At 40.9% G+C, this 12,299-nt stretch overlaps 3 protein-coding genes across 4 annotated transcripts; 2 read left to right on the top strand and 1 right to left on the bottom strand.

The window, feature by feature from the left end:
* Positions 1-20: 20 nt before the first annotated feature.
* LOC140361692 (ras-related protein Rab-5A) lies at positions 21-4,047 on the bottom strand. The gene is made up of 6 exons (XM_072447472.1): positions 3,850-4,047; positions 2,770-2,979; positions 2,531-2,682; positions 2,045-2,167; positions 1,877-1,970; positions 21-1,782 (listed from the first exon to the last, which is right to left on the bottom strand). The coding sequence occupies exons 2-6, from the start codon at positions 2,933-2,935 to the stop codon at positions 1,667-1,669; spliced, it is 651 nt and encodes a 216-aa protein (XP_072303573.1). The 5' UTR covers positions 2,936-2,979; positions 3,850-4,047; the 3' UTR covers positions 21-1,666.
* A 2,459-nt stretch (positions 4,048-6,506) lies between these two features.
* otud6b (OTU deubiquitinase 6B) lies at positions 6,507-9,020 on the top strand. 2 transcript variants are annotated; one of them, XM_072447471.1, is made up of 8 exons: positions 6,507-6,764; positions 6,877-7,022; positions 7,096-7,194; positions 7,301-7,501; positions 7,574-7,694; positions 8,189-8,250; positions 8,328-8,434; positions 8,596-9,020. In XM_072447471.1, the coding sequence occupies exons 2-8, from the start codon at positions 6,891-6,893 to the stop codon at positions 8,672-8,674; spliced, it is 801 nt and encodes a 266-aa protein (XP_072303572.1). In that variant the 5' UTR covers positions 6,507-6,764; positions 6,877-6,890; the 3' UTR covers positions 8,675-9,020. The 2 variants fall into 2 exon arrangements, with proteins under 2 accessions (XP_072303572.1, XP_072303571.1); XM_072447470.1 differs by having other exon boundaries at positions 6,509-6,760; positions 8,596-9,016.
* A 748-nt stretch (positions 9,021-9,768) lies between these two features.
* On the top strand, positions 9,769-11,486 carry lrrc69 (leucine rich repeat containing 69). The gene is made up of 8 exons (XM_072447474.1): positions 9,769-10,005; positions 10,115-10,241; positions 10,324-10,396; positions 10,470-10,665; positions 10,739-10,810; positions 10,892-10,993; positions 11,060-11,239; positions 11,341-11,486. Exons 1-8 carry the CDS (start codon positions 9,832-9,834, stop codon positions 11,446-11,448), a joined length of 1,032 nt encoding a protein of 343 aa, XP_072303575.1. The 5' UTR covers positions 9,769-9,831; the 3' UTR covers positions 11,449-11,486.
* Positions 11,487-12,299: the final 813 nt, after the last annotated feature.

The following is a 12,299-nucleotide window of genomic DNA, read 5'->3' as shown; positions in this document are numbered from 1 at the left end:
AAAATTAAACATTGCATGTCTTTATAATGTGTTAATAAATTTATTTACGAATCATAGTTGTGCCGGTTTCTACAACAGTCACAAATATTAAGGAACACTGGAGATCTTACAAGCAGTGTTCAGGTCCACATGTGCTGGGCACCAGAATACGACTAGAAAAAACTTGTGAGATGCAAGAAAGATATCGGGTTAAAAAAAAGAAAAATGAAAAACTGATTTTTTTTCTTTTCAGAAAAGTGTACAATACAGACCACTAAATAAATGCTATTTCATTTGTTATATCACTACATACAGTTATAATACAGACCACCACCATTTGTGGAAAAAAGAAAGCGCAACAGAAATCAAATCTGTCTAGCCAGTTTCCAATCACTATACATTTTTTTTCTTTGGACATGTCCCGAGCAAGCATTAGTTCTGTTACAGGAAAATTAAAAAAGCAGAGTACACTGCAACACCTTATTTACAGTAGATTATTTATATATTTATATTTATTTATATATATATACTTATTTCACACTGGCTGTAAATATGACAAGATATATTCATGAGCATTGTTGGTGCAAGGCATGAGTAAAACATGTATTGTGTGAATACATGTAAACCTTTTGTGATGGTGCAAAAATATGTTATAATCAAAGTACAAGAGAATGGGCCCAACAGTTTAAAGATGCTGTAACAGACGTTTATGCAGCAATGCAAAGACAGTTAGGTTGAATCATAGTTCAATGAGACTTGATAATGTGCAAATGATTGTGTCATAAATTTGATCTAATAACAGCCAGTGCCACTTTAAACAGAGTCAGCTTGCAACAAATAACAGTTTTTGCTACAGGACAGGACATTGAGCCATTTGAATTCAATGTATATTGCAACTCCCCAACTGTCACTACTCTACCATCCTCTCGTCATACGCAACACACCGCTTTGTCCAAAAGGCAGAAACCAGGAGTGAACAGGAGTGAACTGAGAACGGATTTTTTAGAGTCCAGCAGATGCATCGGTCCAGAAGACTTTCAGACCTTAATACTGTGAGTGATTGCACAATGCTATAAAGATGGAAATGAAAGACTGTCCTTGGAGGGATCTGGATGAAAAGAAGTCCTACTAATGATCAAGAGAAACCAAGGATTTAGACTTGAGAATCTTCATGTTTCAGTAAAAACAACTTGAAAAAGTCTAGGTTAACAGCGTTCACTCCATTCTCTACTCTGGATCTGTGCACATCTTTCTAACTTATGTTAGTTAATAAAAAGTAAGTTTATAATATCACAAGAAATTAGCATACTATAACTGTCAAATCAAACATTTTAAGAATGCAGTAGTAAACAAGTAAACAAAGAAAAAGATATCTACACATGGAAGATGTTGAAAAGTTGGGGCCCCAATGTCTCTGTCCATGTGCAGCTAAACCGGGCAGATGAAAGATGGTGATGTGACTCATCGCGCAGCAGCAAAATCAGAACGGAGCAAAGGAGGCAAAGACAGCAGACTATGAGCTGACCTAGCAACTATACAACAGGGGTATTGAGCTTTTTTCCTCTTTTAAACGTAAAAGAATTTGAGATAAGACTAACAAGACTTTGAAATAGTAACTGCAGTGGCATTGGTGCATGGGCTGCATCATTTACTGTTGTAAAGGTTGTTTGGTAAGGCATCCTTCGTGTTAGTTACTGCAGCATGGAGCCTTGGCGGGCTGTGCAGCTTCCGTAAGGTCCACTCCCCGGTTTCGTGCAGTGTTTGTTCCAACAGCCTGAGGTTCACTCTTCGGTAATCTCTTAGCTGCAAATCAAAATTAAACAAATAAACGTAAAGAAAAACACTTTGTCCCTGTCACATATACAGGAATTATATGCATTATTTAGGAGGCACCCACCAATAGCCATAAATATCTCATTGACGTTCATAGATGTCTTGGCTGATGTCTCCATAAAAAGTAAGCTGTTGTCATCGGCGTAAGACTGTGCATCCTGTCAGAATATATGTGATATAGTAATACTTTTCTTTCAACCACGCATTGTCAAAAATAAGGAATTTCTCTGACCTGGAAGTCCACGGCCCTTTTATTGGCCAGATCTGCCTTGTTGCCCGACAATGCAATGACAATATTAGGACTAGCCTGTCTTTGTAGTTCTTTTACCCAATTCTTTGCCCGAGCGAATGATTCCTGATGAACAAAAGGCATTGTGCATTCATACATTGTTGGTATGTTTTCTAGAAACTCAAAGCAGCTGGAAAGTTTGATGGATTAATCAGTCACTAACACTTAAAAATACTGGGGCTGACTGACAAGAATGGCTGTCTAACCACCAACCACAGCCATTTCCACAATCACATTCAAATATGACATTGACATTCATTCAGTGCTGGCAGAAAGGTTCCAACAGTCAACATTCATGTTAATGACAAAAATCTCCAATGACTAAGGAACAGAGGAATACTTGAGTTGTGTGGTTTGCTGCATTTGTATAACAAAAGAGGGACAGAAACAGATTAAAGATAGATTAGCAACAAGGCAGTATGAGCATACCTCATTTGTGATGTCATAGACCACTATGGCTGCTTGTGCACCTCTGTAATACATAGGCGCCAAACTGTGGTAACGCTCTTGACCTGCAGTATCCCAAATCTCAAACTTCACTGTTGTGTCATCTAGACACACTGTCTGGGTGAGAAAGGCGGCTGAAAAAAAATTAAAACAATAAAAAATGGTTTAATAAAACACATTTATTTTTTGAATATTTGCATTTACTATAGTTGGGCGCTCACCTCCTATTGTGCTCTCTTGGAATTCATGAAACTGCCCCTTGACAAAGCGCAGCACCAGGCTCGACTTTCCAACGGCTGACTCACCCAGAAGCACCAGCTTAAACTGACAGATTTTGTTCCCTGCATTTGGTCCATTAGGTCTTGTCGCTCCTCCTCGATTGGCCATGACCTTCACAGATCACCTGGTGTCCTCAAACCTCGCTTTTCAGACTGCATACATTTGTCAAAAAGAAAAGTAGACAATAATAAGTTATTTCATTCACAGTTTTTTTTGTTTCAGATTAAACTCTGTGACATTGCAGTGGACTAACAAGTACCATAGGAAACTTTATGTTTACCTAAATTGACAGAAATATATCTGTATATACAAACAGACAGACAGGAGCATGGACGTGTGTACTTGCACAGCTTGCTTGCAGTATTCTAACTAGGGATTCCTTCACTACCTAGCCTTAATTGGTAACAGCAGATGGCTGTTGTTATTACACAGTGCCACTTTGTGCCTCACAGTACACAAGATTCTTGAAGGAATTTTGAACAGTGAACAAAATGATCAAGAGATGGGTATGTATGATTACTAGAAGATGGAACACGCACTGGACTATAAGTAATTTGAATACAATTAAAGAAATGATTCGTTTTGGTTTTTATGGCAATAGGTCCATGTGTTAATGACAGGACGCCATTGTTGTTCTAACCACAAGCGGATACACTAAATTGATAGAGATAGAGTTTATTAAAAACAGTCCATCATAAGTGACACAGATTGAAGCCAAGCATGTGTCGTGTTGATGTGTATAACCCACTGAACATATATGAGATGAGATGCTACTCCTCCACCCACTAAGTTAACCTGACTGCACCCTTTTATGCATCACGTATGTCCTACCACAGGGACACCCGTCAACCCGAGAAAGAAAGAAAAGCATCACAAACGTCTTCCCGTATGTTTCTTAATAACACAAAAAGCAGCACTAGCCCAAAGGCAGCTAGCCGCTAACCTCTCCCCGAAACTGACTGGTCGAAGCGTTAGCTTTAGCAGTGAAGCAGCTAGCCTCAGACTGGTGTCAAGTGCGCTACCTGAGAGCCAGACGACGTCCTCCACTTCTACCACTGACGCTGGAGGATGTATAAGTGTAAGCCAGAGTATTTGGACGCTACAGCGTTGGAAAAGTCAGGAAAATTATCTCAACAATGCCGTCACGTCTTCTCCTTTCTTTCTTGTCGCAACTTCCCTTTAGAACCAAAACACAAGAACTTCCGCCCTCTCTGCCACGTCACACGGCGTCTGCCTCTGGAGAGCTACGTGCGTCTCTGGCGTTCATTTCATTGATTCACGATCTTCTGCCGATAATATAATACATCCATGTCTTCTGCGTGGATTTAGGTTTAGTCTGCACGGGGTAAAGAGGAGAGATAGCCAACCTCATGTGCAGAGTATCTACAGAAAGTATCACACACACACAAACATACACACAAGGCAAGTTTATTTTTAGAGCACATTTCATACACAAGGCAATTCAAAGTGCTTCACACAGCAGGAAAAATGCATTCAAATCACAAAGAAATTTCAGAAACACAAATACAATAAAATTAACTAAATAAAAAAACACCTAGCCAAATCCAAATTTATCGGCAAAAAAATAAAATAAAAAATGGTAAGGTGTAAATAATTTAAGACATAAAAGAGAAGAGCGCAAACAAAAATCCTTTCAGTCATATGCGCAGCTAAACAAAACTGTTTTTAGCTTAGTTTTGAAAATTGTCAGAGTAGAACCTGTTTCACATCTTCAGGAAGACTGTTCCAGATTTTAGCTGCATGAAACTGAAATGCAGATTCCCCATGTTTTGTCCTGACTCTGGCACCAGCAGGAGGCCGGTCCATGTTTAGTCCTGACTCTGGCACCAGCAGGAGGCCGGACCATGTTTAGTCCTGACTCTGGCACCAGCAGGAGGCCGGTCCATGTTTAGTCCTGACTCTGGCACCAGCAGGAGGCCGGTCCATGTTTAGTCCTGACTCTGGCACCAGCAGGAGGCCGGTCCATGTTTAGTCCTGACTCTGGCACCAGCAGGAGGCCGGACCATGTTTAGTCCTGACTCTGGCACCAGCAGGAGGCCGGTCCATGTTTAGTCCTGACTCTGGCACCAGCAGGAGGCCGGTCCATGTTTAGTCCTGACTCTGGCACCAGCAGGAGGCCGGTCCATGTTTAGTCCTGACTCTGGCACCAGCAGGAGGCCGGTCCATGTTTAGTCCTGACTCTGGCACCAGCAGGAGGCCGGTCCATGTTTAGTCCTGACTCTGGCACCAGCAGGAAGCCGGTCCATGTTTAGTCCTGACTCTGGCACCAGCAGGAGGCCGGTCCATGTTTAGTCCTGACTCTGGCACCAGCAGGAGGCCGGTCCATGTTTAGTCCTGACTCTGGCACCAGCAGGAGGCCGGTCCATGTTTAGTCCTGACTCTGGCACCAGCTGGAGGCCGGACCCTGAGGTCCTCAGAGTCCGAGATGGTTCATATGGCACTAACATATCCAAGATGTACTTTGGTGCTAGGCCATGGAGAGACTTGTACACAAGCAGAGCTGCTTTAAAGTCTATTCTCTGAGCCACAGGAGCCAGTGCAGAGACCTGAGAACAGGACTAATGTGATCATACTTCCTGGTTCTAGTCAGGACCCGAGCAGCAGCGTTCTGGATGTACTGCAGCTGTTTTACAGCTCGTTTGGAGAGGCTCTAAAGTCTCTAAATCTGGTTTAGACGCTATATTTTTGATTTTGGCAATGTTTTTTAGATGGTAAAAAGCTGCTGATGTTATTGATTTGACGTGGCTGTTAAAGTTCAAGTCTGGGTCCATTATTACCCCCAGATTTCTAACTTCGTTTGTAGGTTTTAGAGCGAGACTCTGGAGGTGACCGCTAACACTTTCTCTTTGTTTCTGTGGGCCAAAAACGATTATTTCAGTCTTGTCTGAGTTCAGCTGGAGAAAGTTGTTTTGCATCCACAAACTGATCTGTTGGATGCAGTGACAGAGTGAATCTACTGGTCCATAGTCACCTGCCGATAGTGAAACATAGATCTGAGTGTCGTCTGCATAATTGTGATAGGACACATTTTCACTGCGTATCAACTGACCTAACGGCAGCATGTAGAGGTTGAACAGAAGGGGACCCAGGACTGACCCTTGGGGCACTCCACAGGTCAGGGTCATGTGGTCTGAGACACAGCTACCAATTTCAACAAAGTACTTCCTGTCTTCCAGATAGGACCTTAACCAGTTTAGGGCAGTGCCAGTGATGCCCACCCAGTCCTCTAGTCTCTGTAAGAGGATCCCATGATCGACAGTGTCATAAGCAGCACTCAGATCTAACAGAATTAAGACTGAGGCTTTGCCCGTGTCAGTGTTCAGGCGGATGTCATTTGTCACCTTGACAAGAGCAGTCTCAGTGCTGTGATGAGGTCTAAAACCTGACTGAAAAACATCAAATGAGTTGTTTATTAAGAGGAAATCTGTGAGTTGTTGGTAAAAAACACACACACACACACACACACAGACACACACAGACACACACACACACACACACACACACACACACACAGACACACACACACACACACACACACACACATACACAGGGTGGATTCAAACCGATAATATTGATTTATAGACTTTATATTAGAGCCACAGTTGTTATTATTGCCAACAGGTGGCAGTATAGCAAATGGGCATTGAACTTGCGATCAAAAAACGAAGAAAATACAGTTTCCGCTAAACATTTCCGGGTTGGATCGTCCTACACGTTTTTATTGAAAATATGATTTCGTCCACAATGAGGTTTATTATTCTATGAACATTTACCCCTCGAACCAGTCGTGGTTGTATTCTAAACTGTGGTATTTGTCGAAGTAAGTAGCGGCATCAGCCATGGCGGAGGAGAATGTGGATTCTACAGAGGAGCTAATTGGAAAACATCGCAAGGAAAAGAAAGAATTACAAGGTTGGTACGTTAACTATTTTCAATATACGAGATTCAATTGTTCAGAATGAATAGGTATAGTATAATATGTACGTTTTGGATGCTCTTATTCACTAAACTGCCGTCATTTTCTTCAGCAAAAATTCAGAGCATGAAAAATGCTGTCCCTAAAAATGACAAGAAGAGGAGAAAACAGATGGCTGAAGAGATTGCAAAGCTGGAAGCCGATTTGAACCAGAAGCACGAAGAAGAGCTCAAGCAAGTCACGTCTTCTGGCATTAAAGTAATTATTTGGTTGATTTTGATGTATCACTGTTTAAAATGCGTTATGAAATAAGAAAACAATTGTTGATTAGGTGGAACAAGTTACACAGGAAGTTGAGACTTTGACAGTGGACAATGAATCACAAGAAGAATCAAAAGAACTTCGCCTAACCAAGGCCCAGAAGAGACGGGTGAGTTTTTTGGCTTCTATGAGTTTTATAGCGTCTATGAAACTATTTGGTGGATGCATTACTAAATTTGAAACACTTGGCATGATTGTTGGCTCGTTCTTTTCAGGACAAGAAGGCGGCCCAGGACAAGGAAAGGGAGAGCAGAATTGCAGAGGCCGAGGTAGAGAACCTTATGGGAGAGAGGCACCAGGAAGGCTTGAAGCTTGCACAGAAATTGACTCAGCAGCAGCTTCAGATCAAAGAGATTTCCTCTGATGGTCACTGTATGTACCGAGCCATTGAAGATCAACTGTCACAGAAATCACTGGTATGTTTGAGCCAATCATCTTTTAAAATGACCATCTATAATTATTGTTACACTGTTCATTTATTTTTGCAGTCTGGTGGAGCCACGAACGTAAAGGAACTGCGTTGTCGTACTGCTGAACACATGAGAAGCAACATGGATGACTTCATGCCTTTCCTCACCAATCCAAACACTGGTGATTTGTTCACAACTGGTAAGACCTGCCTCACAAATGCCTAATTAACTGTCCAGAATTCAGCTGCTTGCAGAAAACCCCCTCTGTCAACCACATATCTCACATTCTTAAGCAACCCTGCTGACTTCCAATCAGATTAAAAATACAATTTAAAAAATTTGCAGCACACATTCAAGATAATTTGTCATCGTCTCTGATGTCCTCTAACAAAAGCAGGACAGTAAAAGGACCAATCCAAGTCTACATCAGAATTAAACTGGGCTCAAATCAGGACCAAATAAGTCCGACTGTGACTGCACTCTTAGTGCTGATGTGGACTTGATCTAGTCTAGGTTTGGTTTCAGATTTAGTCCTGGTTTAGTCCCAATTTTGATGCGCTGAATGTACATCCTTAATTTAAAAAGTGTCCAAACTAAATACAATGAAACTATTAGCATTATTATGATGATTACATGAAACAGCAAATGTTTTTGTACTTTATGAAATTAATATGAATGTTTTCGTTTCCATAGATGAGTTTGAAAAGTACTGCAGTGATGTGGAGCACACATCTGCATGGGGAGGTCAACTGGAGGTGGGTATAATTTCTTCAGGGATAAACTATACAGGAGTCACCAAGTTTGGATAATTTTAGTGTATGTATATTTGCAGCTGCGGGCTCTGACCCATATTCTTCAGTTGCCAATAGAAGTTGTCCAGGCAGACTCTACAACTCTAAAAATCGGGGAGGAGTACAACGGAAAACCTATAATTCTTGTGTAAGTTAAAACATTAATTTTTTTATTCATTAACTCATTCAAATACTTTTCATATTGATATTATGTGCAAGTTAGGGGTTTTAGAAGTTTTGGGTTTAACAGTTTATGGCTTTTGAGACATTATATTGTCCTAGATGATTCATTACATTGTACTTTTCCAGCTACATGCACCATGCCTATGGACTGGGTGAGCACTATAATTCTGTGGAGAAGCTTAAGGAACCTGTTGAAGACACCTGAAACATGCAACGTAACACCACTGAAAATCCAATTGTGTCTGTAATTTGGCACGTTGCAAAGACACTGGTGCTGCTTCCAAATGGTGGTGTCATCTGTTACAGAAATGTATTGTTTGAGAAGACATTTCACTAGCGTCATGGCATTGCCTACTTCACTCTGGCTCTGCTTTGTACCAACAAGACGAGTGCACTGAAATGTAACATTAGCTTATTGTTCATACTGTCTAAAACCAGACTCTTAAGGTTGATGGCATGTCCATGGCTAATTGGTTGTTGCTGCACCCTTGTACTTGATTATATTGAAAACTGTAATTGATAATGTTATTAACATAAAAACTTACAACGCTACAATGTTTTTATTTATCGATAAACAAACTATGCTCTGTGATTGAAAGGAACACAACAGACTTCTTGTCAGCGTAGAGTTGATGCAATTGACGGTACAGTAATTAATAGCACTGAAAATACATGTTAACAAATATAAATTCAATAATGGCTAGATTTTAAATGATCATTGTTAATCACAAAATGCTTTAAACATGCATTCACTTATTTTTATTACTGTGTTGAAAGCATAGGTTGGTACTCATTAGTTACATTAGCTCGAACTTTTTAAAGAAATTGTACTTCTGAGTAGTTTTCAGACAATATTTTACTCCTACTTAAGTAATATATTTGACAGTATTTCCTTACTCTTACTTGAGTGACTCTTTCCACTGAGACTAAGTCACAAGTGACGTAAGCTAATGTAACACTTTATGTTGACCATTTTAAATTATTTAAACATTTGTGTTTATTGCATTGCTCAGATATTAGATTTTCTCATTTTTGTGACTTATCGTTTCAAAAACTGACTTCAGATTATACCGACCCCAAATACTTTTCATTGTCTTACGTAATTTCTTAGACCACTACTTTGTACTTCTACTTGATAATAATGATTATATTAATATTCTAATGTGACGTTACTCTTACTTGAGTAACATTTTTGGCTCCTCTACCTACCCTTGGTTAAAAGCTTCAACTAGTGGAAATGAATAAAACTTAAGTCAATCTTTCAGTGCTCTTTCCTGTCAGTGGAGGGCGCTCTTGTACCACAGAAGTCTCAGGGCGTCCGTTGTCATAGAAACGTGTCATCGCGCCAAGCCCAGGTTTGTTATGGCCGAGTCTGTGGTTAGAGCCTGCTATGCCCGGGCAACTTCTTTGAAAATGAGCTCCAAAAACCTAAAAGAGGTGCCCCCAAACATCTCCATGTTACCACAGCTTTTAGTTTTGCTGCTGAATAATAACCACATCTGCACTTTGCCTGAGGAGCTGCTCCTACTGCCACACGTGCGTGTCACTATTCAGCTTGGAGGATTGCCAAAATAGTCTATTTTACATGTTTTACACGGCGCCCAGGTTTGTGATTAAATATTTCTCACTTTGCTACCCCTGTTAGCTGACTGAGCTGAATTTGGGAAATAATACCTTTAAGGAGATCCCCGCTGTTGTGAGCCATCTGGAGCGATTGAAGAAGCTCTATTTGTACAGCAACCACATCAGCACAGTGTCATCTGAGGTAATAGGTGAGTTTCACTACAGTAGCTCCACCTATGTTATTTTGTTTTGTTTTCTGATAAAAATTTATAATGCATCCTTATCTTGAAGGTTCCTTGAAAAACCTCTGCGTGCTCAATTTAAACCACAATCACATTCAAAGGCTTCCCTCAGAAATTAAAAGGTTCTTCCAGTATCTACATGCATCGTTCTTCTAAGTTGCTAAAAGTACTATTCACTGTGTTTGCTGTCTTTAGTTTAACAAAGCTCCAGTGCCTCAGTCTGGCTCACAACAAACTGGAGGACATCCCTGCAGAGCTGGGTCATCTCATTGAACTCACAGAGGTCAACTTCACACACAATTGTTTGTCTGCCCTTCCACAAGAAATCTACCACTGCAAACAACTAAACAAGATACATTTAGCCAGGAACCAACTCAACAGCCTCCCTGAGGTAGGTGACAACATACCTTTTGTACTTTGGGTCAGTTATTTTTCTCCTTTATTTTGGGCTTTGACTAAACCAGGGGATTCGAGCACTAACCAAACTGCAGGTCCTGGATGTGGCTGGAAATATGCTGTCCATGTTCCCTGCAGAGGTACATATACTTTTGTAATCATCGTCACTGTGCCATCATCCACATTACATGGCATTGAACTGTCCCTTTATGTTTTTTTAGTTTCACCATCTGCGCCTAAAGGAGCTTTACTGTGAAGGAAATAAGTTTGTTCATTGTGAGCCAAAGCCTTCAGTGCTGGGACAAGAGATACTTTCCTTAAAGGTTGTTTCTTAACCTTATAATTTCATACAATCATAACCATTCACAAACATCTATTGTGGTCCACAGGAATTGGTTGCCAGGTTTGTTCTACATGAAGACAGAAATAAATCCTCGTTGGTCCATAAGACCCTTCCTTACTACCCAAGCCTCATCATCCTACTGGCCAAAGGCAGTTACTGTGCGCTGTGTCATGAACCCATCCTGACTACATGGCTGGAGGGTGTGCATTTTGTCAACCTCCGGAAGGTTAGTGTTCTGTGCCAGATCCACTCACGTTTGTGTTTAAACTTGTGCTGCTTTGTGAAACTGTTTGCTGTAATGCATTCACCATGTTGTCTGTCTGTTAGGTAATGAAGATAAATAAGTCACTGACTGTTCCAGTGCGGGCCCTTCTCTGCTCTTACAAGTGCTTCAACGCTGGAGGACACGCTTACTATGGTGTGGTTTCAGCATGATGCACGGTACTAATGCAGAACTATTATATATTGTTCCATGATGCTCAAATCTGATGGGACTGTTGTTGTGGAGGTACATTGGCTCTACCTGCCCCATCTCCAGCTCCTCATCTTCTCAGGCATCTGTCCAGCCTGCCACAGCCCAGAGAAGGAGAGGAGAGAGAACTTCATTTTGACCAAATTAATTTCCCATCCATGCCTCTGGAGCTCGTTGAGATCTGCTGCGGCTGTGGCTGCTGTGCGTGTCTACTGAGTCGAAACCTCATGCATAATGCATCAGCTTTAATTGCAAACCCAGAAACTAATGACTTTGGACTGGTTAACAGCAGGGGAGCCATACATCTCCAGCAAAATGAATGAAAAATCAGCTCGGAGCGGAGAAAAAAAGCGGCCTGGTCCCTAATTGATGAATAATTGAAGCGGCGAGCTACAGGGCATAATTGTGACATTTTGTTTCAATCAATTTCCAAGTGGTGTGGGCGAAAGTGCACTTAAAGGGAAAGGCAATGACAATGAATGAGAAAGAGTGCGTTAGTGAGAGCAGCAGTGATGGAAATGGACGGTGAGTCTTCAGTCTTCACAATGACATTTTCAGAGCAAAAGACCCCTGTCTACAAGGCCCCGCCTTGTCAGACCAACTCTTTTCACCATTAGTAACAGGACATTTATAGTCAGGCTATCTCATTTAAAGTCTTACTCTGTTCATATTCATTAAACATATTTGACATTTTCATTGGATAAATCACAGATGTGGATTGACTTTTATAATTGTACATTACTGATATTGTCTTATCTAATGCAACAATGTCTTACACTAAATATTAGCAGGATTTGTGAGCTCAAAAGTTCTA

The sequence above is a fragment of the Eucyclogobius newberryi genome, unplaced genomic scaffold (assembly GCF_026437365.1).
Source record: "Eucyclogobius newberryi isolate DKJ021-1_F unplaced genomic scaffold, fEucNew1.0.hap1 SCAF_16, whole genome shotgun sequence".
NCBI lineage: Eukaryota > Metazoa > Chordata > Actinopteri > Gobiiformes > Gobiidae > Eucyclogobius > Eucyclogobius newberryi.
Note: the sequence above shows the minus strand (reverse complement) of the source record. Positions and strands in the feature narration are given on the sequence as shown.